At 41.2% G+C, this 26,633-nt stretch overlaps 1 protein-coding gene across 5 annotated transcripts in view; it reads right to left on the bottom strand.

Annotated features, from left to right (window-relative positions):
• LOC122542857 (mitogen-activated protein kinase kinase kinase kinase 5-like) overlaps positions 1–25,945 on the bottom strand; it is a 130,556-nt gene extending 104,611 nt beyond the window's left edge. For 3 of the 5 annotated variants that reach the window (XM_043680955.2, XM_043680957.2, XM_087984049.1), the window contains exon 1: positions 25,755–25,945. In XM_043680955.2, coding sequence (XP_043536890.2) covers positions 25,755–25,859 — 105 coding nt within the window. In that variant the 5' untranslated portion in view covers positions 25,860–25,945. The remainder of the gene's footprint in view (positions 1–25,754) is intronic. The other 2 variants (XM_043680954.2, XM_043680956.2) reach the window with 1 other exon arrangement.
• Positions 25,946–26,633: the final 688 nt, after the last annotated feature.

The raw sequence follows: 26,633 nt of genomic DNA, 5'->3' as shown, positions 1-26,633 counted from the left end.
ATCCAACACCACCTCCTCTGTAATATGGACATTGTTCAAGATGTCACTATTTATTTCCCCATGTTCTCTATCACCCATATCACCCAAACTTCTTGTTTAGTATCTCTCTCATCTCCCGTGGTTCCACATATATAGAAGCCTTGCTGATTCTTAAGGGGCCCTTTTGTCTCCCTAGTTGTCCTTAATGTAATTATAGAATGCCTTTGGATTCTCCTTAACCACATTTGGTAAAGCTATCTCATGTCCCCTTTTTGCTCTCCTGATTTCCTTGTACGTATACTCCTACTGCCTTTATACACTTCTAGGGATTCACTCAATCTCTGCTGTCTATTTCTGACATACGCTTCCTTCTTATTCTTGACAAAAACCCCAATTTCTCTAGTCATCCAGCATTCCCTATATCTACAAGCCTTGCCCTGCACCCTAACAGGAATATACTGTCTCTGGACTCATTATCTAATTTTTCAAGGCTTCCCATTTTCCAACTGTCCCTTTCCCTGCCAACATTCGCCCCCAATCAACTTTTGAAAGTTCTCTAGGCGAAAGTGAGGATTGCAGATGCTGGAGATCAGAATCAAGATTAGAGTGGTGCTGGAAAAGCACAGCAGGTCAGGCAGCATCCGAGGAGCAGGAAAAATCAATTTTTTGGGCAGAAACCCTTAATCAGTTATTATAGTTATGGCAACCTAGCATTGCCAGGATGCTGCCTTTGAACCAGCATTTGGTCCACTGCATTTCCACATGCCTGAGGAGAGATCCACCAGGTAGTGTAATTTTAGTGGTGGCTGTCCACAGTGTATGCCATGCATGTTGCAGGCAGTTTTCAAAGCACAGGATGACAAATGGATCCCTCGAGGCTGATCCCATAAAGGTACATTCATAGGTACCAGCTCAACCACACTCTTCGCCTGGACTGTATGTCATCTGGAGGCTGTCAGTGCACCAGACTGGAGATGGTTCCAGTCTGTACACTGACCGCATTGCGGATATGAGGTCAGGAATGAACTTTTAACAATGTTAACGACAGTGAAAACATTGAGTTTTAATCTGATGCACTTTTGGGGTATGCCAATGATTTCAAACCCTTTCTCCTTTTAATAGATGTTGGTTAATAGTCTAGCAATCCAGCCCCCTCACTACAACTCAGACATCAACCCACTCAGTACAAACTGCAGCAGTGGAACAGTTGCTAATAGCTCTCTTACAACAACAAGCTTCCATTACAACAATAAACAAGTAAACAGGAAGTTACATTCTGAACCAGTTCATAACAGGAACCAGCATTGTTGACAGCAATATGTCATGATGGGATCATTGTCATCAGTTGTGGTCATCAGTGTTAAACAACAGAGCAACTGGTCAGTAGAGTCCCCAACATATCATAATGAGCTGCTTAGCTAACTCAGGACTGGAAGCAAGATGTCACATTTTCATAGCACCTTCCAAAACCACAGGACGTCCGAACACATCTTACAACCAAATATGTACCTTCAAAACATATTAATTGTTGTAATGTTGGAAACCATGGCATTTGTATACAATACAATCTCTCAAATACCAATGCAATACTGATCAGCAATGCTTTCTTTGGTAATGGTTGAAATAAGATTGTTGGGCAGTACATTGAGGCGGATACACTCGTGGTATTTTGATTAGAATCCTGGAGGGTTATTAAAACTGACAATGTTTGGGCTATCAGATTTGTGAAAAGTTCATGTCAGCCAATTTGGAAATGACTCATTGAATTGTCTCCACAGTCCAAGTTAAGGAAACTGTCAGGAGGCAGTTAGGTAGAATCCCAAGGAGCTGAGATGACTTGAGTCCAGTGTTGGGAAACAGGTCAAAATTGTGTGTGCTGTGTGTTTTGGAGATCATTTTGTTGTATATATTTAGATGGCTTAATCTATTGTTTTTCTTTTGTGTAATCAACTTATGTTCAGTTGTTTAAAAATTACAGCCTTATGTAACAATGTCTCAGTGACAAACCACTACATTAACGAACGAAACAAAACAAAAATCGATCAAGCCAGATTTCATTCAGGAATCTGATTTGTCCCGTAACTCAGTTCATAACAAAAGTCTCATTAAATCACTCACTCCTGAACCTCCTATGCTGCAGGGAATACAAACCTAGTTTATGTGGTCTCTCCTCATAATCCAACCAATGGAGACATGGAGTCCATTATAAAAGATTTATTAGCAGAGCACTTGCTAAACAATAACAGGATTGGGCAAAGTCAGCAAGGATTTATGAAAGGGAAACCATGTTTTATACATCTACTTGAATTTTCCAAGGATGTAACTGGTAGAGTTGATATCAGGAACCAGTCAAGGTGGTTTGCTTGGACTTTCAGAGGGCTTTCGATAAGGTGCCACATAAGAAATTAACATGTAATTAAATCACATGGGATTGAAGGCAGTGTACTGACATGGATAGAGAACTGGGTGGAGAACTACAGACAAGAAACAAAGAGTAGGAATAAACAAGTAGCAGCCAGTACTGCAGAGATGAGTGCTTGGAACCAGCTATTCACAATATGTATTCATGATTTAATGAGGAAACTAAATGTAATATCTCCAAGTTTGCAGATGACACAAAGCTGAGTGGGAGGGTAAACAGTGAGGAGGATGCAGAGATGCTTCATTGTGATTTGGACAAATTGAGTGAATGGTGAAATGCATGCCTGTTGATATATAATGTGAATAATGTGAGATTATCTACTTTGGTAGCAAAACAGGAAGGCAGATTATTATCTGAATAGCAATAGATTGGGAAAGTGAGAGGTGCAAAGAAACTTGGTATCCTAGAACACCAGTCATTGGAAGTAAGCATGCAAGTGGAGCAGGCATTGAAGAATGTTATGTTGGCCTTCATTGCAAGAAGATTGGAATGCTGGATTAGGATATCTTGCTGCAATTGTACAGGGCCTTGGTGAGGCCATACCTGGAGCACTGTGAGCAATTTTGGTCTCTTTATCCAAGGAAGGATGTTCTGGCTATGGAAGGAGTGCAACAAAGGTATACCAGACTGATTCCTGGGATGGCAGGACTGATGTATGAGGAAAGACTGGATCAGTTAGGGCTATTTTCACTGGAGTTTAGAAGAATGAAGTTGGATTTTCATAGAAACCTATAAAATTCGAACAGGACTGAACATGATAAATGCAGGAAGGCTGTTTCTGATGACTAGGGAGTCAAGAACCAGAAGTCATAGCCTAACGATATGAGTTAGATATTTTTAGGTCTGAGATAAGGGGAAATTTCTTCACCCAGAGAGTGATGAGCTTGTGGAATCTTCTACCATAGAAAGGGGTTGAGGTCAAAACATTGAATGCTCTCAAGGAGGATATAGTTTTTAGAACGAAAAGGATCAAAAGGTATGAGGCTAAAGTGGGAACATGGTATGATCATATTTAATAGCCTACTCCTACTCCTTTTTTCTCGGTTTCAATGATCTGGTTGTGGATCTTCCCTATCACCTTCCAAATATACTTTTTCTTCGGTGTGGTGCCCAGAGTTGTACGTAGTATTCCAGATTTTATCAGAGTTTTTTTTTATTGCTGTCCCTTTATGTTCTATCCTTTCACCAACTCATCTAAAAGACAGCACAACGTCAATACTGTATTTGAAGTGTCACCATAGATTTATGAGTTCTGGAATAGGAATTGAAGCCACAATCTTCTGATTCAGGACTTGGAAAAATAAAAGCAAAAGAAAAATAAATATCTGAAGCACTTTATATGTTTTTAGTGTATTGCTTCACGGCCTATTAACCTTATGAAGTGTTATCCATGTTCTAGTGTAGAGAAATACATCAGAGCAAAGTCTAATTCTGGACTACACTGTCAGTCTGTTTGAGATGTGTGCTTACTTTATTGGTTGTTCTTTTAAGAAAGAGGAACTCATAGAAATGGGGAAAGGCCCAAAGACCCAAACCAAATTTGTCACCACTTCACAAAACACTATCATTGAGTTTGCAAGCATGATACCTGGCTTCCTGTCCCTCACAGTTTAATTCTCCACCGTGCTCCCACTCCGACCTTTCAGTCCTTTGCCTGCTGTAATTTTCCACTGTGACGTTAGGGAGGAAGTTGCCCCTGGAGTCCTCAATATTGATACTGTGGTCAAAGATGCGCAAGGAAACCTCCAGCTAATAACCATGAACTGCTCCCTTTGGCCGAGGTATGATGCTGAAAACCATTCAGAGGAGGCACTGAGAGTGACAAGAGTACATCATATGTTTTAAATGACTGAGTTCAATGTCCATCAAGAGTGGCTTTGCAGCATCATTAATGACTGAGCTGGCCAGTGTTAAAAGACACAACTCACATAATGTATCTGTTCATGACAGCATCGGTAAGACTGACTACTGCACTGTCTTTATGGAGATGAAGCCTAGTCTTCACATTGAGATTATCCTCCCCCTTGTGTGCATTACTACTGTTTTGAACAGATCTAGCAACTCAAGACTGGGCATCCATTAGGGGCTGTGGACCATCAGCATAGCAGAACTCTACTCTAAAATAATCTTCAACCTCCTAACCTTGCATATTCCTCCATGCTACCATGACTATCAAGCTAGTTCAATGAAGAATACAAAAAGGCATGGTAGGAACAGCATCAGGCATACCTAAAAATGAGGTATCAATCTGGTGAAGCTACAAAACAAGACTATTCCCATGCCAAGCAGAAGTGATAGACAGGGTTAAGCAATTTCACAACCAACGGATCAGATCTAAGCCCTGCAGTCCTCCCACATTCAGTTGTGAATAGCAGTAAACAATTAAACAATTCACTAGAGGAGTAGGTTCTGCAAATATCCCCATTCTAAATATTGGTGGAGCCGAGCATATTGGTGCAAAAGATAAGACTGACATATTTACAACAGTCTTCAGCCAAAAGTACCAATTGGATGATCTATCTTAGCCTCCTCCACAGATCTCCAGCATCACAGTATTCCATTATGCAATTCAATCCATATTGCAGCCTTGGCTCAAGTGGACAAAAGAGTTGAATTCCAGAGGTGTAATAATAATGACTGCCCTTGACATCAATGCTATATTTGACTGGGTGTGGCATCAAGGATCCTCAGTAAAATTAGCTTCAGTTGGAATCAGGAGGAAAATTATTTGCTGGCTGGAGTCATACCTAACACATGAAAGATGGCTGTTGTTGTTGGAGTTCAGTCATCTTAGATCCAGGACATCTATGCAGGAGTTCTTCAGAATAATGTCCTAGGCCCAACTATCTTCTGCTGCTTCATCAAAGACTTTCCCTCCATCATAAGGTCAGAAGTGATAATATGCAACCTTCAGCAAACAATGTTCAACACCATTCATGACTCCTCAGATACTGAAGCAGTTCATATACGAATTCAGCAATACCTACATAATATCCAGATTTCAGCTGACAAGTAGCAAACAATATCCATGTCATACAAGTGCCAAGCAATGACCACTTCCAATAAGACAGAATCTAATCATCACCCTTTGATATTCAATGGCACTGTCATCACTGAATACCCTACTATCAACATCCTGGGAGTTACTATTAACCAGAAACTGAAGTGGACTTGAAATGAATTCACTAAAGACTTTTACATCTGTGATGCAGGTGACCTCATAGGATGTTGAGCTGGACCATCCAATTAACATTTCTGTCCAAGATGATTGTTGACACTTCAGCCTTTTGTTTTGCACTCTCATACTGGGCTCCCTCATTGTTGAGAATTTTTAAAATACTTTGATGGGTTACCCAAGAACCCAGTGGCTTGCTGGACAATTTCAGTGTTAATTTAATAGTTAACAACATTGCTATGGGTTTGGAGGCACATATAGATTAGATAAGGTAGATATATTAGATTTCCTTCCCTAAAGACATTTATGAACAAGAAGGGTTTTAACAAGAATCAATGTTAGTTTCCTGGTTACCATCACTGAGATGAGATATAAATTCCAGATTTGTGGATGGAATTTAAATTCCACCAGCTGCCATGGTGGGACTTGAACGATTCGCCTGGGCCTCTGTATTACTAGTCCAGTGACATTACCATTACAGTACCTCTATGTTTTCTTCTCTTAATTGTTTGAGCATCAACTATTATGCAATATTGGATGTGGCAGGGCTGGTTAAAGGATCACTTAGCTCAGTCAGTTTCTATTTAGCTTCACCAGATGGATATTTATTTTATTTAGATGTGTCATACATACTCTCTTACATGCCTCATTGAATCAGGGCTGACCACCTGCTCGGTGGTCATGGTGGAGTGAGGGTTACACAAGCCATGAAGTTACAGATCACAGAGGATTACAATTCTGCTGATGATCCACTTGCATGTGCATGCAGTAGCGAACTGTTCGACTTGTCTCAGTGGGAGTGAGACTGTACATGAAAATTCAGGGCTTGTCTGGCATTAAATTGGGGTTCTGACTTTGATGAGATACTGATTGGTTTCACAGTGAAGCTTTATGCCAAATAATAATGCTGTGTTTTGGGCATAGCAAACTTGCACTATCCTCTCTGCTGGTTTTATGCAAATAACACTTCCTGTTCATGAGGTGCACAAGTGCAATGCATGGGCTGCAACTAGAGCAGCACTTCCAATCTGACAAAACAACAGTGATTGACCGAGAGAAAACCACAACACTAATTGCAGAGCGCCAGCTAAGAGTATCCCATCTGTGCCAGAGAAGATGGTTAATGTAAGGAAATTGATATTCCTACTGACAGGAGCTACAATTCAAAACGAATGCTAGCAATTTCAGTGGTATAGATATACATTTGAAAATCAATTTAACAATTTTCAGGAAAAAGAAAGGTTCAACAAAGAAAATAATCCGTTAAACTTACACCTCTCCCCTCCAACCACCCACTTTCTCGCTATCCCCAAACATCATTTAACCCACCTTCTCTGCATACCCCTTAAGTCCATGAACATTCCTCCCCAATCCTCACCACATTCTACACAGGGTTCATTGACAGTATACTGAGCTGCTGCATCTCTGCCTGGTTCAGGAATTGCACTGTCTCGGATCACTAAGAACCTACAACGGATAGTGAGGACACCTGAGAAGATCATTGGGCTCTCACTTACCTCCATTACAGACATTTACACCACACGCTGCATCCGAAAGGCTAAGAACATTGTGGAAGACCCCACACACCATTCACCCAAACTCTTCTCCCTCCTGCCATCTGGCAGAAGATACCAGAGCATACGGTCTCTCACGTCCAGACTGTGCAATAGTCTCATCCCCCAAGCTGTCAGGCTCCTAAACACAGTATAATCAGACTCTTTCCCATCTGAAATTCTTTGCATGACTTTGAATTGCTGCTAGAAATATGTCTATTATTTATCATTCTTCTATTACACTGTAACTTGCAAGTCTTGCACTTCTTATGCGCTTTATGCCGTGTACGATGGTGTAGTTAGTGCTGTTCATGTAGCACCCTCAGTCCTGGAGGAACGCTGTCTCGTTTTTACTGTAGCAGTTGTATATGGTGGAAATGATAAATAAACAGCTACTCTCTCTCTCTCTAATCTACTGTATCCCTCAACTCCACCCTCTCCTTTTTCAGTATTTTATTCTTGGAGTGATGGGCATGAGAACAGAGTAATTTGCAAGAATATAGGAACATGAAGATGTCATTTATCCCCAGCCTATTCTATCAGTCAGTGAGACTATAGTTGATCTGCAATCTTACTCCAAATACCTACTTTGTACCATAATCTTTCATACTTTCAGTGAACAAAAACCTCTCAATCTCAGTTTTTGTATTAACAATTTGCGTTGCATTAACTGGCATGTGTGGAAGAGACTTCCAAGTTTCTCTCACCTTTGCATGTAGAAATGTTTTCTGATTTTGCTCCTTCTGAGAAGCCAAGTTCCATGTTCACTGATCCTAGATATCAAACCCCTGAAAGTAATCTCTACCTACGTACCAAGACAAGCAGATGAGGGAGAAGGGAATAAAACATAACGTTGACAGACATAATGTTGCCTACCACTTCAACACACCACCTCATTCCCTGGCCACCATCCCTATCTCAGGCTTGCTGCAGTGCTTCTGCAAAGCTCCGTGCAAGTTGGAAGAACACCAAATTTTCTGCTTGGGAACTCTACAGCCTTCTGGACTCAGTATCGAGTTCAACAATTTTAGGACTTGAGGCACCTTGTTCCATGTCCTTACCCTACCATCACCACACACACAAGGTTTTGTTATCACATGGTCTGCTATTATACATCCCCATTAGTAGCTATTTATTCTCCCAGGCCGATCTTTTTCCACTCCTTTTTCTGTCCAACTGTTCTTTTCTCTCTCTCTTTGCGCTATACCTCTATCCATCATTTACTTCTTATCCCCTCCCCCCACCCTATCTTCTGCATAAAAAAAATTAATTTTTTCCGAGCTACCATCAATTCTGAGGAAGGGTCGCTGAACCTGAAATGTTAACTTTGATTTCTCTCTACGGATGCTGCCTGGCCTGAGTTTTTGCAACAATTTCTGTTTTTATTTCTGATTTCCAGCATCTGCAGTTCTTTCAGTTTTTACAATCTTGACAGAGTTGGGCGAGAAAAGGAAGACTAATGCTGGAGTATAAATACCATGTGGACTGGTTGAGCCAGTTGAGATGTCTATGACATATGTCCAATGTAATCCCTTAACATTCTTGATTAGGAATTAAATCCTAATTTACATAATCTTCCCAGAAAGTTTAACCCTTGGAGTGTCAATGTTCAAAATGCAGATTCCTTTAAGGATCAATCAAACCAGCTCCTGAGTTGGTTAAGAGCAGCATTGAACGCTGGAGCAGACCCATCTTCAAGACCCAACTTCTCTAGAGGCATGTCGTAACAATTCTGAACAGGTTGATTAGAAACCATCAAGAGTTGGGTTCTTACACTGGCCCAATGGGCAGTTCTCATCATTTGTTCCAATTTGTAGTTTGTCAAACTGTTGATTTGGTTGCCCTGCTATAATAAGGGTATTATTAAGTTAGAGAGGGTTCAGAAAAGATTTACAAGGAATGGAAGGTTTGAGTTACAAAAATAGGCTGGGCATTTTTTACACTGGAGTGTAGGAGATTGAGGGGCGATCGTAGAGGTTTATAAAATCATGAGGGACATAGTTAAGGTAAATAGCAAGGGTCTTTTCCTTTGGCTTTGGGGGAATCCGAAACTATGGGCATATTTTTAAGGGGAGAGGAAAAAGTTTTAGAAAGGGCGAGGGGCAACTTTTTCACACAGAGTGGTTCGTGTTTGGAATGAACTGCTAGAGGAAGTCATGAATACAAGTACAGTTACAACATTTAAAAGACATTTGGGTATTACTGGCTCCAATAATTTCCCTACAATATCAATTTGGGTATGTACATGATAAGAAAAGGCTAAGAGGGATATGAGCCAAATGCAAGCAAGTGGAATAGTTTAGTTTGGGAACTTGGTCAGCATGGACTAGTTAGACCGAAAGATCTGTTTCCATGCTGTGTGACTCTGTGGTAGTGCGTTTTTCATAGGTACAACCTGGACTCTCGTGGCAGAATAGTGGTGTTCCTACCTCAGGGGTAGAAAGCCCAAGTTCAGGTCCCACCTGTTCCAGAAGTGTATCATAACATACCTGAACAAATTGATTTTTTTTTAAAAAGCCGGGGGGTTCATCATTAGTGTAGAGTTGATCTGGCAGGGAAAAGAGGAAACTGTTGTTTGTGCTAAATTACAGATTTACTATAAAACACTTGTAAATCTCTGGAAGTCTTTGCTACCCAATTTAATCTCTGGGTATTAGTCTATTAAACATGGAGTCCCAGTATCATTTCCAGTAAATCTACACTGCACTCCCTTCAAGGCCAATACATCCTCCTACAGATGTGGTACCTACTTTTGAACACAGTACTCCGGGTGTGGTCTAACTAGAGCTTTTATAGCTGTCATATTACTTCTTTCCTTATTGCTAATGAATAAAGTCCTACTGGAATCAGTCACAACTTTCCAATTAGAGTTTTGCTCTTTATCCCAACTCTCTGTCACCTGCTGCTCAGGTAATTTCCAAACCAGTTGAATTCTATGAACTTCTGGATAATAAAAAAAAGTGAAGAAAAAGAGCTGGGTTCTCCATTTAACCAGCAATCTTTCACAGGAGACTTTATCAAATGCCTTCTGGAAGACTGTATAAATAACATCCATAAAGATTCCCTTGTACACTACTATATTCACTTCTTCAAAAGAAAATCAAGTTCATTAGGGATAACTTACTCTTTACAAATCCATGGTAACTTTTTCTGATCAGATGAAAATGTTCAACTTGTTCACAATCTCTTATTACTGGCTCCAATAATTTCCCTACAATATCAATTAGGCTCCTGGTCTATAACTCTGGCTTTCCTCTTCTCACCTTTAATGAGTAGTGAAGCTACTTCTGTATTTTCCAATCAAAAGGAATGGTTCATGAATAGAAAGCTCACAGGGTCACTAGTTGGGGATGCTACAAGGAAATGATCAGAAAACCTGTTAAATTGCAGGGAAACTATTTGACAAGGCTGCATTGAAATTCTGCACTGTAACGACTAGCTAACTGGCATTACTCAAGGAGTTTCAGTTGAGTAATCCTGTCACAACGTCATGTATTATTACTCCATTTCTGAACCAGTCAATCTGAGTAGAGATTTCTCATTTTGGAGAATTTTCAAATCACACTGACTTTTTATAGGGGCTCGGTTCTGACAGCATCTTATCGTCGAAACTCACTTCACTCCTTTTGCCCTTATCCATTGGTTGCAAATATCACTCACACCATTCCGTGAATGAGTTGAAACTTTATTGCTGGAACAGCACAGCAGGTCAGGCAGCATCCAGGGAACAGGAGATTCGACGATTCGTCGAATCTCCTGTTCCCTGGATGCTGCCTGACCTGCTGTGCTGTTCCAGCAATAAAGTTTCAACTTTGATCTCCAGCATCTGCAGACCTCACTTTCTCCTCCATTCCGTGAATGAGCATTGTAACCCAAAGGTTCCTCAAACTTCTCTCAATTACTGAACAAAACACAAAAATATAGAAAATCTAAAGCACAAAGGAGGCTATTTGGCAGATCATATCTATGCTGGTCAATAAAGAGCTCTTGGTTTCATCAAATCCCGTCTTCCAATACATAGTCTGGGGATGTGTGGTTTACTCTATTTCAAGTGCATATCAATTATCCCTTAAATGTAACCAGGGTTTCTGCCTCGGTTATCCTTTCAATCAATGAGTTTCGATATCCACCACTCCTTTAAATTAAAAGATTTCTAAAGTCCTATATTAAAACTTCTAAGAAAAACTTACCTTGTTCACGAATGTCCTTTAGGGAAGGAAATCTTCCATCTTTACTTAGTCTGGCCTACAAGTGACTCCAGACCCACAACAATATTGACTCTTAACTGCTGTCTGAGATGAGCAATAAAAGCTGGCTTAGCCCTCATCCAGTGAATGAATAAAAATATTTCTACTCTTCCTAGTCTTGATCTCTGAATGGATATAGGTTCTTCCTATACACTGAATGGAAGCATTTCATAATTAGAGACATCCTCATTTAAAATCTCACCTCAGCCTCCTCAGTTCTTACAAAAAAGCCTATCCATTCATTCCTCGTAGCTAAAATACCGCATTCCTGGCAAGTCCACCCTCATAAATCTCCTCTGCACCCTCTTAAGTGAAATCACATTCTTTTTGTCTTGTACAAGGTCTGTACTGTATTGTAGACATAGCCTAACTAACATTTTATACAATTCTAACATAACATCGTGACCCCTGAAAAGTGTCCTGCACATTACCTTCATCATCTATCGACCTGTCCTGCTATCTTCAGGGATGTGGTTCAGCACTCCAAGGTCCTTCTGTTCCTCAACACTTTTCTGTTTTCTGCCATTTATGTTTTCCCCAAATACATGACCTCACACTTCTCCAGACTGAATATCGTCTGTCAATTTTCTGCTCATGACCATCAATTGATATCTCCGTGTGGTTTGCAGTTTTGTTTTCTTCACTGTCATTCACACAAGTAAGTACTGTATCATTATCCAATTTCTTAAGCATGTGTCTACGTTTATGTCAAAATCATTGATATGTATTGTGAAAAGAAAAGGGCCAGCTCCACTGGTGAGAGTCCCAGTCAGAAGAATGCTTGTTAAACATTATTTGCTTCTAATCCTGATCCAACAGGCCACTTGCTCTTGGATCTCACAGGTATTTAATTTCCCAGTCTGTCATGCAGTACCTTTCTCAAACCAAAATAAATCACATTACGTGTATTATCCTTTTAGCATTCTCCATCATCTCTTAAAGAAATGTGATCAAGTTAACTAGACATATGCTTCCTTCAGCATACAGTAATTGTCCCTGATTAATCTACGCCTTTCTGAATGACAATTTTACTGTCCCTCAGAATATTTACCAATGATTTTTACACCAGCAACAAACTGACTGAAGCTGTCACTTCCTCCACCTTTATACAATGACACATTGTCAACTGTTCTCCGGTGAGAGAGGACTGCAAAATAATGGTGATTTGTGTCAGTGTTAGAAATGCAGAGCACTTTAAGAGTAAGTTACAACAACTCCAATGTTGACAGAGAGCAGGTAGCCTCAGTGGACTTTGTATTTAAGACCTCGGTTCTGCTAACTGTCTGACCCTCTTCCACAGTTATGTTCCTGCTTGGGTGTCTTTGGAGAGGGAGCATGTGGTGTGTACCAATACTCTCAATGCCTTTAGAGACAGGTGGGCACCCCAGGGTGCTAGAGTGCTTTATCTCCTCTTCCAACTCCATTTTGATTTAGCCCCCTCCCCCTATTTCTCCCTCACCTTTAGGGATCTGCATTGCCCTTAACGGGGTTTGCATGTAAATTAATCAGTTGGAAAACACGGGCATTTGTTGGTAGTAGTTAACAGATAAAAAGATATCACTGGTAATTTGTTGATGTGAAAAGAAATGTTCAGTTTTGTGTAAGAGCACTTCTGGAAATATAAAAAACAGCTGAGTCCTCCCCAGAAAGCTCAATCCATGGGAGTCCTCTTGCTTTCCATTGGGGACCTAAGTGGAGGGTGTTGCAGTCCTACGCAATCTTGTGTAGCCAAATGTTTTATTCTATGGTGTTGTGGAGTGTGTGGATGATCTATATATTGGTTGTGGCTGGTTGCACATCCTTCTTAATTCTTTGTAAAACCTTTGTTGTGCTTTTGGTTGCACTTCAGCCCCAGGCTCCTGAACTTTGTGCATCCAGGTGCAGGAAAGCTGAATGACCTCCTTTTGGGTTTGATCCTGGGCTTGGCCAAGTTGGCCATTAACAGGTCCAGATAGCAGGTAATGTAAAGGGTCACAGTTGCCACCTGTCTGCCCCTATACCTCAGCTATTTCCATGTCCAGGTATCCTTAGAAAAGGGAGAATGCGGTGTTCACAATTGCAAAGCCCCTGATGAGCTTTGCAGGTAAATTGATATTTGGTTGAAAACCAGTGATTTGGTGGTACTGCATAAAGGTGGAAAGTAACATGGGTGATTTGGTGGAGGCAATGGCCTAGTGGTATTATCGCTAGACTATTAATCCATAAACTGAGCTAATGTTCTGGGGAAATCAGCTTAAATCCCACCATGGAATTTGAATTCAATAACGAACCTAGAATTAAATGTCTCGTGATGACTGTGAATCCATTGATAATTGTCAGGAAAAACCTGATTCACTAATGTCCTTTAGGGACGGAAATCTGTCATCCTTGCCTGGTCTGACCTACCTGTGACTCCTGACCCACAGCAATGGGTGGTTAATTCTTAACTGCCCTCCGGGCAATTAGGGATGGGTAATAAATGTTGGCCGAGCCAGAGACACCTACATCCCATGAGTGTTTTTTTTTAAAGCAGCGTTAAAGGTGCACGTGAAAACACTTCTGGATAATAAAAGAAAAATGTTTTAGAAAGCTGGGTTATCATTGTACTGCCCCTCCTGGGTTTTGCGTGTAAATTGGTCATTAATTGGAAACATGGGTGATTTGACGGTAGAAGAAAAGTCATTTAATTGTGTGTGAAAGCACTTCTGGATATAAAAAAGAAAAGAGAGCCAAGCTCTGGATTTTGTGGCACAGTATAGGAGGTCTTGGGTTTAACTCTGACCTGATGCAGAAGTTTGTAATAACATCTCTGAGCAGATTGATTAGAAATTATCAAAAGCTGAGTTCTAGGAGATCTAGTGGCACGGTGATAGTATGAGACAGAAGGCCTGGGTTCAAGTCCTGCCTGTCCCAGAATGTGTTATAACATGTTTGAACAGGCTGATTAATAATGAGGGCTTTTGTGGTGCATTTACAGTGTCCTTTCCTCTGAGCCATGAGGTTTGAGTTCAAATCTCATCTGTACAGAGGTGTCTATTAATATCACTAAATAGGTAACACATCAAAGGGTGGGGTTCTGTGACACAGTGACCAAGCCAGAAGATCCAGATTCAAGTCCCACCTGTCCCAAAGGTACAGTACAGCATATCCTAGCAAGTTGATTAATGTAACTGAGTTCTCCAAAACATCAGTGATTGGCTAGTGGAAAAAGCATTCAGAGGTGCATGAAAGTATCCGTGGAAAGTAAAAAAGATAAAAACAAAAAGGACTGCCTTCCCTAGCAATATACTTGATGCCTTCAGAGAGAAGTGGGCACTGCAAGGAATGGAGTGCCTTATTTCCCCCTCCAATTCTATTTAAATTTAGCCTCCTCTGTCTCCTTACCTTTTCCTCACTTTTGTTGTTGTTGCAATACCCCGATGAGCTATTCTTATAAACTGCTCTTTTAATTAGAAACACGGTGATTTGTTTTTTTTAAATTCACATGTAGGATGTGGTGTCACTTGGTTGTGCCAGTATTTATTATTCATCTCCAGTTGCCCTTGAGAAGGTGGTGATGAGCTGTCTGTTAACCACTGCAGTCCACGTGCTATAGGTAGACCCACAATGTTGTGGGGAAAGTACATTTCTTTGTTGAAACTTTGTAGCAATTGATCCAACTGAGTGGCTTGCTGGGTCATTTCAGAGGGCAGTTGAGAGTCAACCCCATTGCTGTGGGTCTGGAGTCACAGCTAGGTTAGGCTAGGCCAGGTAAGGACAGCAGATTACATTTCCTGGGCCAGATTGGTTTTACCAACATTTGACAATGGTTTCATGGTCATCATTAGATTTGTAATTCCAGATGTTTATTGAATGCAAATTCTACCATAGGATTCAAACAAGGTGCCAGAACAATAACTGAGTTTCTGGATTATTAGTTTTGTGATAATACTACCACCTCCCCACCTTATGGGAAACAGGGTGTGAGAAGAGTGTGGTTGAAGTAGCTGTGGCAGTTAGTGGGATTGTAATGAATATTAATAGATAGTCTTTCCTCAGAAATAAAACAGAAAAAGTCAAATAGGGAAAGGAAGTGTCAGAGATGAGACAAGGATAGAAATTGGGAACAAAAGTTATTAATGGTTCTATTCATTTGTGGGATTTGGACATCGCTGGCTGCCCAGCATTTTTATTAACTGCCTGTCCCTAGCTGCCCTTGAGAAGGTGGTGGTTGTAGTGATTATGACGAGGTCCCTGATTCATGCTGTTAATATGGTCCAAGCAGAGAGCCATGGCTGTCAGAGGTTCCATAACAAGTACTACGCAGGTATAAATAAAAGGTGACTTGGTGATAGGACACTGGCCTCTGTGGAGTTCAGTTATTTCAGTGACCAAAGTAGGATTAATGATGTAACCATCAAAAGTACCCACTAGCTGAAGCCCACTGGACGTCAAACAGTCACTACAACTAACTTTGTCATTAGAAAATGCAGCAAGTGGAGCATATGAGTTACAGAGTATGCTGATGGAAGTGGACACCACTGTCAGGCTGACTGAGCTTGGGGGACAACACTTGAGTGAAGGCAATTGCATAGCTTCACAGAGAACACATCCTGACTAGGAGGGAATAAATGTGAGTTCCAGGCACCCCAGTGACCTACTTGGGCTACTGAGTCAACAAGACTGAATTACACCTGTTGGAAGATAAAGGGAGTGCAATCAAAGATAGCCCCAGTACTCATGTCTGGACTGGATCTTAGATCTTCCCTTGGACTGGTGAATTATTAAGGAAAGTTCACATGTAACCTGGCCTCCATACTGGCACTTTTGCATCAGCTGTTGAAAAAGGGTCAGCCTTGGAAATGGTCTCATAGCCAAGACTTGGCCTTTAGAGAAGTGAAGAAGCAACTACCATTGTTTAAGGTGTTTACAGATTAGATTAGATTACTTATAGTGTGGAAACAGGCCTGTCGGCCCAACAAGTCCACACCGACCCGCTGAAGCGCAACCCACCCAGACCCATTCCCCTACATTTACCCCGTCACCTAACACTACGGGCAATTTAGCATGGCCAATTCACCTAACCTGCACATTTTTGGACTGTGGGAGGAAACCGATCCCTTTTGATCCCAAGCAAGATCTGGTGTTGACATGTGATGCCTCCTATATGGTATTGAGGTAATGTTGGCTCACAGATGGAGGAGAACATCCATTAGCATGTGCTTCCCTGATTTTGGCTGATGCAGAGCACAAATACACCCAGATAGAGAAGCAAGGTTTGGTGGTCATTATAGTGTGAAAAAAATACCAATACCTTTATGGCATAAACGTGTAATAGTAACTGATCACAAACCTCTGCTAGGGCTATTCAAAGAAGACAAGGATATGCTGCCCATAACTTCAGTTTGAATTCAGCTCTCATTCTAAGCGCATACAATTTCAAGTTGGAACATCGTCCGGGAGACCAATTAACAAATGTGGATGCCTTGAGCCACCTACCACCAGCAGATACACTACTGGCGGTGCCGACAATAAAAAACTCTGGAATGGTTTTGAATTTTCTGGACACACTTCTGGTTACTGGTGAAAATATTAGACTGTGAATGCAAGAAGATCCAGTCCTGGCAAAACTGAAACAGCTGGTGGTGATGAGGGAAACAAAAGGACCATCACAACCAGAATTAAACCCTTTCTGGACCCAGCAAGACCAGATCACCATAGAGGATGGCACTTATTATGGGGAGCAAGAGTGATTATCCTGAGCAAAGGTCACTGTCAGATGCTGGCTAAACTCCACCAGGTCATCCAGGGTGTTTAAAGTGCAGATGTTGGTAAGACGGTATGTCTGGTGACCAAGATCGGATGCAAGCAAAGCCACATTGGTTGGGCAGTGCCCAGATTGCCAAGAAGGACAAAAATTACTGCCAGCAGCTTCCTGACATTCATGGGAATGGCGGGTCAACCCTGGACTTGGTTACATGCCAATTCAGATGGCCCTTTCATGGGCTCAAATGTTGGTAGTCATTGTGAACGCACACTCAAAATGATTGGACATGTACAGGATGCAACAGCATTAGGAATGTCATTGCTGGACACAGGACTCATCTATATGAGAGAGACTGTTTACTTCAGGGGCCAAGGTTTGGTGCCAAAACCACGGATTGGTAAGACGAGTGGTTGACGTGAGCTCAAGTCCCATGACTTAAGCTCAAATCCCATGATGTACAAAGTTCGGGTAGGTGAGGAGTTCCTAAACATGGACCATGTGAAGGTGCTACTTAGCAAAGGGGCAGGAGCAAAACACAGCCAGTCCCTCAGGAGAACCGGAAAGGCCGTTGGAACCCATGGGTTTTCCCCCTCCATCCAACATTAAAGAAACCACAGACTCTGAGGTGGCATAGGTTGCTGCCTTGATGGCTTCAGCACCTAAAGAAAAGAATGATTCCACAAGAGAGGACACAAGAAAAAATAAAACAGGCCTACCTCCCCAGACTTAAAAGGGGAGCAGTGTAGTGATTGTAACCAGGTCAGCATGTTAGAATATGAGTTCCCTGCTTGGGGCTCTTAACCTGGTCCAATAAGGGAGCTCTGGCTGATAGATATAAACAGGAGGGTCAGAGGTTCTGTTCGCTCAGAGCTAGTTCTGTTCACTCAGAGCTGGCTCTGAGGAAGTCGGACCAGTGGCAAATATTGTGCACATGTAAATAAAGGATGACTTGGTGATGGGATACTGGCCTCTGTGACTTCAGTGACGATTTGCCTTCATGAACTGCTTCAGCCACTTGCTCTGGGTTGACCCACAGTGTCTTTAAGGAGGGAATTCCAGGATTTTGAATTGAATTGAATTGAATTTATTGTCACATGTACCGAGGCACAGTGAAAAGCTTTGTCTTGCCAGCAATACAGCCAGATCACAGAGTTAAATAGCATAGATAAGTAAATAATAGGTAAACAGCAGCAAAAACAAAAACACAGGTACAAGCAAACGTTAAGAGTTTGTGAGTCCATTCACTGTTCTAACAACAGTAGGGTAGAAACTGTTTCGAAACCGGCTGGTGCGTATGTTCAGGCTACTGTACCTTCTCCCTGATAGTAGAGGTTGTGGAAAAACATTGCCAGGGAGGGATGGATCTTTGAGAATACTGGCGGCCTTTCCTTGACAGTGGGCCTAGAAGATGGATTCTATAGATGGGAGGTTGGCTTTTGTGATTGTTCAGGCCGAGTTCACCACTCTCTGTAACCTTCTCCAATCTTGAATGGTACAATTGCCATACCAGGTAGTGATACATCCAGACAGAATGCTCTTGATGGCGCACCTATAAAAGTTGGCAAGGGTATTCACCGTCATGCCAAATTTCCTCAGCTGCCTGAGGGAGAAGAGACGTTGTTGGGGCTTTGTAATCAGTGCGTCCACATGAAAAGTCCAAAAAAGCTTGTTGTGGATGACCACTCCCAGGACCTTGACACTTTCCACTCGTTCCACCTCTGTGCTGTGAGACCCAGCAACAGTGAAGGAATGATGATATATTTCCAGGTCAGAATGGTGAGTGGCTTAGAGGGGCACATTCAGAGAGTGGTGTTCTCACATATCTGCTGCCCTTGTCCTTCTAATCTCTGGAATTTTTCCAGTCCCAGATGATAGCAAGAAGTAGCAACAATGTAGGCATCAAGGTACCAGAAATAGAGTTCTATTAGCATTTTGAGTAGGCCTAGAAGAAGAAATGTTCCATACATCTCACAAAAAGACCACAGGTATAACTAAGGGCCATACACATGCCCATAGGTAAACCTTTAATTTGGAGTAAGTGAGACATCAATATCTCCGATAATTATCATTGCTATATTGAACATAAAGCCACAATACATAAGAAAAGCATTAATATCTCAGACAGTATTTAAATTAGAAAAGACAAATGTCCAACATATTTGGTCTTCCGTCATTCTTTCCATGCCAGTCATAGTACACTCCCAGCAATGTGATTGCCCCTTATTTGTTCCTCAGTTCCTCATATTTAACCTCATTTAATGACCCCTCTGGCATATCATCCCTCCTTTAACCAATATTGCAAAACCTCCCTCTATACATTCCTCTCTATCCCTTCAGAATACCTTTTAAATAGAAATATGCTGCTGTTCCTACTGTGTCCTAAAAGAGCCCTGAATAAGGAGCAGTACTCTTAAAAATAGAGATTTAGGTAGAAAGCACTTATTCACACCACAAATGATGGCAAGTTCATATTAGGGGTCAATTGAAAGTGTTACATATAAGACTGCTTTATTTAAGTTAGGTCAAGTATGAGGGATATGGAACCAAGAAAGGTAAATGGGGATCAGAAACAGATGATCCATAGTCTAATGGAGTGACGGAACAGGTTTGAGGGACTGAATGGTATACGGCTACTATTAAGATTCTAATAGATTGATATCCTCGGAAGTATGGAGTTGGAGTATGAGATGAGATAGTGGGTATGAACATAGTGAGGATGGAGGAAGAAGGAAGAATGTGTCAGACAGAGTAGTTAAGGCTTAAGAGGAATGATTCAGCTAGAGTTAAAGAAATGGTGATTATAAAAGAAAGGCTGCAAGTGTGAAATGCTGAGAGATCCAGGTTCAAAACCAAGTTTCTGCTGGCTGGTGAGAGCCACTGAAACAGGGGAATCAACAGACCTCATCTTAAAAACAGAGGGCTCGAATGAAGTGTTGGAAGAGAGGCATTATATTCCTCCTGGTCCCATCCCTATTGAGTATCAGAATCCTAAACAATGTCAAATCTCAATCATCTGAAGCCACTCCGCACAATATCACCTGACTCCCTTCTTATCTCTAAAGGAACATGAGGGAAGTTTCCTGACCTGGACTCAAGTTTTCTTCAGGAAATCCAAATAGAAGAACATATTTATTGGCCTTGATTTTCAGAACAACTTCCCAGTTTTCCTAGTCTTCAACTCACAATTCAAGGAAGTCTTTACTTCAAGTTTGGACATTAACTAATTAATTACTTGACCGGATAAAGGGAGGCTCTGCAGTGCAATGGTATTGTCACTATTTTATTAAGGTAGAGATACTCAATTCATGTATGTTGCTTGTAATTGTGGGTTTTATGCTATGGGGAGGATGTTGTGGCAATAAAATAATCTATGAAAAACTAAAGTAAGATAGTGTTATGAAAAAATGGGGCAGAGTTGATAAAAAATATACTGATTTTCCAATAATTGAAACATCCTAAATGATGGTCGTTGATGTAAGGTTAATTTTTTTCAGATCTAATACAGAGAGCAGAAAGATAATTGAGAGACTGAGGAATGAATTAGTGATTGAAGTAGGGATCTTGTCAATATTTAAAGGATAAATGTTGGGTGGTTGAAGGAAAGGAGAAATAAAGGGATGTTAGTAGCTATGTGGCATTGGGACCGTAGCTTGTAATGAGCATAAATGCTGGTGAGCCCAGTTACACTGTAGCATCTAAGTCCATAGGGATATTTCTATCGTTTCTCTGGAATTCCTAAAGATCTTCCATTAAATTTACAACAGTAGATCAGAGGAACACCTGCAGAAATTCAACCCCAGTATAACTAAAATGGAACATTTGCTTGCCATTTTTTTGGCCCAACTTCAGAACTGATGGGGAGCTTTTGGACCTAGGATAACCTCTTGTATCCTTGAACTGATATCATCTGAAGATTTCAGAATATTGCATTATAAAGTAGCTTCCTCAATTTTATTCTTTAACAGCAGGGTTAATTGTGATACAAAACTCATTCCATCCATTACCTTGATAAGTTTCACTAGTCATATATCAACCATTGCAAATCAAACTTATCAATCTGACAATATTTCTATCAAACTTAGTCTAAGTTTCACATGTGCCATTTCCAAAATTTATATTTATGTGGAACCTTTCACAAGCTCAGCACGTCACAAAGTGCCTTACAGCCAATGAGGTACTTTCAAAGTCTGGTCACTGTGGTTATGTAGGAAACATGGCCGCCAATTAGTGCACAGCAAGCTCCCACAGACAACGATGATCAACTCATTGAAAATTTTAAATGGATAAATAGTGGTCATTACACCAGACATAATAACCTTTCCTCAAATCAGTGCACAAAACCTTTTATTCACCTAAGAATAACATCAAAGATCTATAAAATCCAGAATTCCAGGAACTGTTGCCAGGAGGAGAGAGAAAGAGGGATTTATTCACTTAGAGGGTGTTGACTCTGGAATTTTGTGCCTCACAGTGCTTCAGAGTCATTAAGCATGTTCAAGTCGAAGATTAATAGATTTCTACATGTTAGAAATATCAAGGGACACAGGACTAGTGTAGGAAAATGGTGTTAAAGCTGAGGATTGGCCTCATCATTGAATATTGGAGCTGTCTAGGAGAGTTGAATGGCCTATCCCTGCTCCTCTTTCTTACATCATTGTCCTGAAGCTGTATCCCAGTCAGACATGGCACTTTTGATAGATCAGGGAGAAATATGAGGTAAAGAAAAAGGTAAAGAGATTACCTCATTAAAAATCTTCTATAGTCTGCTTTCCTTCATCTGCCATTATTTTATTAATAAGACAGCTCAGACCCTCGCAGAAAATTCTCACAAGGCACCTGCACGTGTTTGAAGAGAAGCCTCAGTAGGGTTTTACCGGAATCTTCTGCAGCTTTTGACAGAAGTGATAAAGTGCAAGCTGCTTAAGCCAGCAAGAGGAAACACTTCTACACTTTAACAGTATCTGCAACAGCCTCTGGGGACAGGGCTCCATGGTTCGTAAAGGGGAAACTTTAATTGTGGTTACAGTATTGTATTTATAAACTGTTTTTATGACTTGGTTAAGGCCATTTTGATTAATAGTTTCAATCATAAGAAAAGGAAGACACAATTCTGTACCTTCAACTTATTTCAAAATAAAAAAAAACTCTTCCAGCTCCTGAACTTGCTGCACAGCGACAGGTATGGGTCACTTGAAGCCTATTATTAAGGAGCAGGAATAGCCATTTAGCCCTTCTGTTACATCACAACAGATCTAGGTCAGGCAGCTACTCAAGATTGTTTCTCAGCACAGGAATTGGTTATTTAGCCTCTATTAATATTGGAACTGGAGTCAGTCATTTAGCCCCTCAAACATTTTCAGCATTAAGTAGCCCAGAATTGCTGTTTGTGAAGTGATTTGAGGACTAAGATTAGAAATTGAATGTAAAAAGGAAATCAACAAGACATTTTGTTTTTGCAACATCTGCTTCCCTTTGGAATTGATTCAAATGATTTTGAAAGTACAGGTAGTTTTGTAAAACAAATGGAATGAAAGAAAAATGTGCTCAGTTTGGAGGTCAGCCAATACACTGACGTCTTGGGCAGCCATCTAAAAACTATGAGCAGAAGGAACCTATTCAGCTCCTTGTGCCTGCTCTGCCATTCAATATCATCATGACCGATCCCATCCTCGGCCTCAACTCCATTTTCTTGCTCACTCTCCATAACCCTTCAATCCATTACTAATTAAAAATCTGGCCATCTCCTCCACAGGTTTACTCAATGATCCGGCGTCCACTGCACTCTGGGGTACTGAACCTACAGATTCAGAAGCCTTTGAGAGAAGCAATTTCTCCTCATCTCTTTTTTTTTAAAAAATCTGCTGTCCCTTATCCTAAAACTACGATCTCCCATTCTAGACTACTCCACAAGAAGAAACATACTCTGTCTCCATGTCTGATTTGTCAATCCCGTTTAGCATCTTATATACCTCTCTAGAGAGGTATCAGCCTAAACTTTTCAATCCCTCATCATGAGTCAAACCTCTCACCATTGGAACCAATCTAGTGAATCTCCTCTGAACTGCCTCCAGTACAACTACGCCCCTCAAGTAAGTGGACCAAAGCTTTGTCAATATTCCAAGTGTGGTCTCCCCAGTGCCTTTGCAGCAAAACCTCCCTACATGTTTCCAAGAAGGTTTCAAGTTGCCAAATTTAGTTTGATGCATTTCTGGAGTTTAATCACATACATCCAATTGATCTGCCCCCCATAATGCCCCATCATGTACATTGACAACCCCTGCGCCTTCCCATGGCCAGTGGGGGTATAGATTCTTCCATGACCAATTGGTAGATTCTTGAATCTCAATCAAACATCTCCAATATCCTTAAAATAATAAGCAAAAGTGTTCAAAGACCTTTCTTTTTGAAACAAAAAGTATCCATCTCCCTTTCTCCTCAGGAAGGTATTCTTCAATTTCTGGAAACTCTAGATCAGTTCTGGAGAGTTGGAAACCTTACCAACTCTTTCACTCCCTTTTGAAAACCTGTGCTTTCCGATGTATCTGTCTGGTACAGGGATAACAATCTTGCCTCCAAGGAGGAAGGTTGAGTATGTAATTAAAGTTAACACTCCCATTATAGTACTGAGAGAGTGATGTCCTGTTGGAGTTACAATGGCATTTTAAACTGGAATCTCCATCTGCCCTCTCAGCTAGTCATTAATGATCTCATGGCAATTTCAAAAAAGTATTGGGGAAGTCACCCTGATGTCTCAGCCAATTTTTATTGCTTAACCAACATCACTACAAACAGATCTTTGATGTTTGTGGAATCTTACGGTCTTTGAAAGAAGGAAGTAAGGAAGTGAGTGAAGTGGTTTGGAAGAGTTTAAAGGAACAGGTGGATCTAGTTTTATTCACAGATCCCAGCAATGAAGGAACAGTGGCAAGTGCACACTGATTTCACGATCCATCACTAGACATTGCAATCCTGTGTACTTTCAGAGGATCTCTCTGGAGTCTAAGGCCATTTGACAACCCCACTAATGCTGCAAAATTAGCGTTAGGTGAGAGAGATTCTGAAGCAGAACCAGCCAAGTTCAAACAGGTAGCACCTGGCACTGATCATGCCGATTACTGAAAAGTTCACACCGCCCTGCACCTCACCCTTCACTTGCTTCACTAAATGAGGAAGTGAATAGGGCTGAAAATGCAAAAAGACTATTTTGAAATTTGTTGCTGAGCCACTACCCCACCCCTCCCTCTTCTTCCTCCCTTCCCCACCTGTCCTCCATTTGTGCTCTCCCTCTCTTACCTATCTATTCCTCCTCCTTCCACCCTGCCTCCTTGCAACTTATCCTTTCTTCCTCAATCTTCTTTCTCTTCCCAATGCCCTCCTCCCTACCCTTTCGCCGCTTTTGCCCCAATACCAAATGCCTCCATCACAGCCGCTCATATTCTGCATTCTACCTTCGGGTCTGATGATACCTTAACCAGGAGTAATGAATCTCACCGGTGCCTTGGGCCATCCTACGTTTTCTCATTTTCAGTCAGGTTTCACGGAATTTTGTCAAATTCATCCATTTCATTCTCATTCAGTCCAACCCTACAAGATGTCTGATTGCAGTGAACAGTCACTCTCTGGTCACCCTTCAGAGTGGGTTGACAATAGTAGCAACCTTCACAGCTTTGACAGGAGCTGTTTGACTAACTCTGGTTAGTGAATATTATGTACATAAAACTGTGATATAAAAAGTATTAATCTTGGTGGCCACGTGAGTGAGAATTCCTGAACAGGTACAAATCCGAACATAAACATCAAACCTCTTCCAGTAAATCTGAATGAGGCATTAATAATAACTTGTATTTATGTTATGTCATTAACACAGGAAAACATCACAAAGTGCTCCACAGACATAATATCAATCAAACATTTGACACTGAATCACATAAGGGCATATTTAGACATGTCCACAAATTTATTCAGATTAAAAGGATGTCTTAACAGGAGGATACCAGGTTGAGAGGTTTAGAGAAAATACTTCAGTGCCCACACCTCAGGTCATTGAAAGGGCAATGAAGGTTGAATCTGGATGGGTATATCCATAGGGTTTAGAGAGATATGGGGCAAGTGCTGACAAATGGGACTAAATTAGGTTCGGATATCTGGTCGGCATAGACGAGTTGGACCGAAGGGACTGTTTCCGTGCTGTGCGTCTTTATGACTCTAATTAAAATTAGTAATGCTTAAAATTAGATGAGTGCAAGAAATCTCAGATGGTTGGGGATCTGGAGAGAATGGGACCAGGGAGGGATTTAAACACTCGGATGAGAATTTACAGCAGTGTCAGTAATCGAGAGCTAGCTAGGGGAGATGATGGATGGACGGGCCTTGATCGAGGGTTTAGAATACGGACAGCAGACAAGAGCCAAGAGATGGGAAGTATCTCAATAGTGAAAGTGAAATCCAGCCAAAGGATTCAAATCGAGTATCTGTAAGAGTTCCGGTGCAATCGTTTTAAATGTGCCACACAAGACACTGGCAACTTTATCACTGAGCTTACACAGCCCAAGCTCTTTCTGCAATTGATCTATGATGGGTCTTGCAAACATCCTCAGTCTACGCGATCGCTACATAATCCGGACAGGTGCCCTGCATCCGAGAGAATTCTTACCTTGTACACCTCCCCATAGGTTCCTCCGCCAACCCTCTGTATGATCTCAAAGTCATCTTGTGGGTTTTTCGAAGAGATATCCAAAGCTACCTGATTTGAGCTCATTGTTCGACCATCAGCACCAACAGTGAGCACATTTCATACTTTCTCGCACTCTCTGCTCCGACAGCAGCTGAACTAAAGATCTTCTTGCATTCACGTGCTCATTTCCTGTCCCAGGACTGAACCTACCCGCAGTGTCTCACTGCCCTCTAGCGGTTCTCAGGTGGACTGATTTATTTTCTCTTCTATTTACTCCATTTTATTATCCCCATTTATCTGGCATTCATTCACTCCACCACACCAGAATGTGCAGCTTCTCTCTCCCTCCATTGTCACCAGGATGTGCAGTCCCTTTCATATGTGACTGAAGTGTCATGACATTAATCTTTTCACAGATGCTGGTTAACCTGAATATTTCCAGCAGTTTTTGTTCGTTCAGCGAGTTCAATGTAGTATTTTGGAATACAATTGCGAGCCACACTCAAAATCATTGTGTTGCGTCTTGCGGTTGAGGCGGTGCAGTGGCGAGATAATGAACAGGTGAGGCTAAGGTTACAACTAAACTTTAAAACGTTAATACGTTCCAACTCCAGACTGCTGGAATGCCATCAATAAAACGGAACAAAACAGAGGTAAGAAAGCGTGCAACGGAGAGGGGTTGGAAATGAGAGGTCTTTTGTCCATCAGAAGTTATTCCTTTTTGGCATTCTTTCCAGCAATGTGAGAGAGTGTTACCTAATCCGTTCTAAGTATTTTCTAATTACCCTCCAAATTGCGTTAGGGTTTAGGGTACAATTTTAAGTGGTTTAGGGTCGAGATCCCCGTGATAGCATTGGC

This window comes from Chiloscyllium plagiosum, unplaced genomic scaffold, assembly GCF_037043375.1.
Source record: "Chiloscyllium plagiosum isolate Xiang-an unplaced genomic scaffold, Cpla_swu_hap1 HiC_scaffold_47, whole genome shotgun sequence".
In the NCBI taxonomy this organism is placed as follows: domain Eukaryota; kingdom Metazoa; phylum Chordata; class Chondrichthyes; order Orectolobiformes; family Hemiscylliidae; genus Chiloscyllium; species Chiloscyllium plagiosum.
The sequence above is the reverse complement of the archived record's forward strand: the minus strand, read 5'-3'. Positions and strand labels throughout refer to the sequence as shown.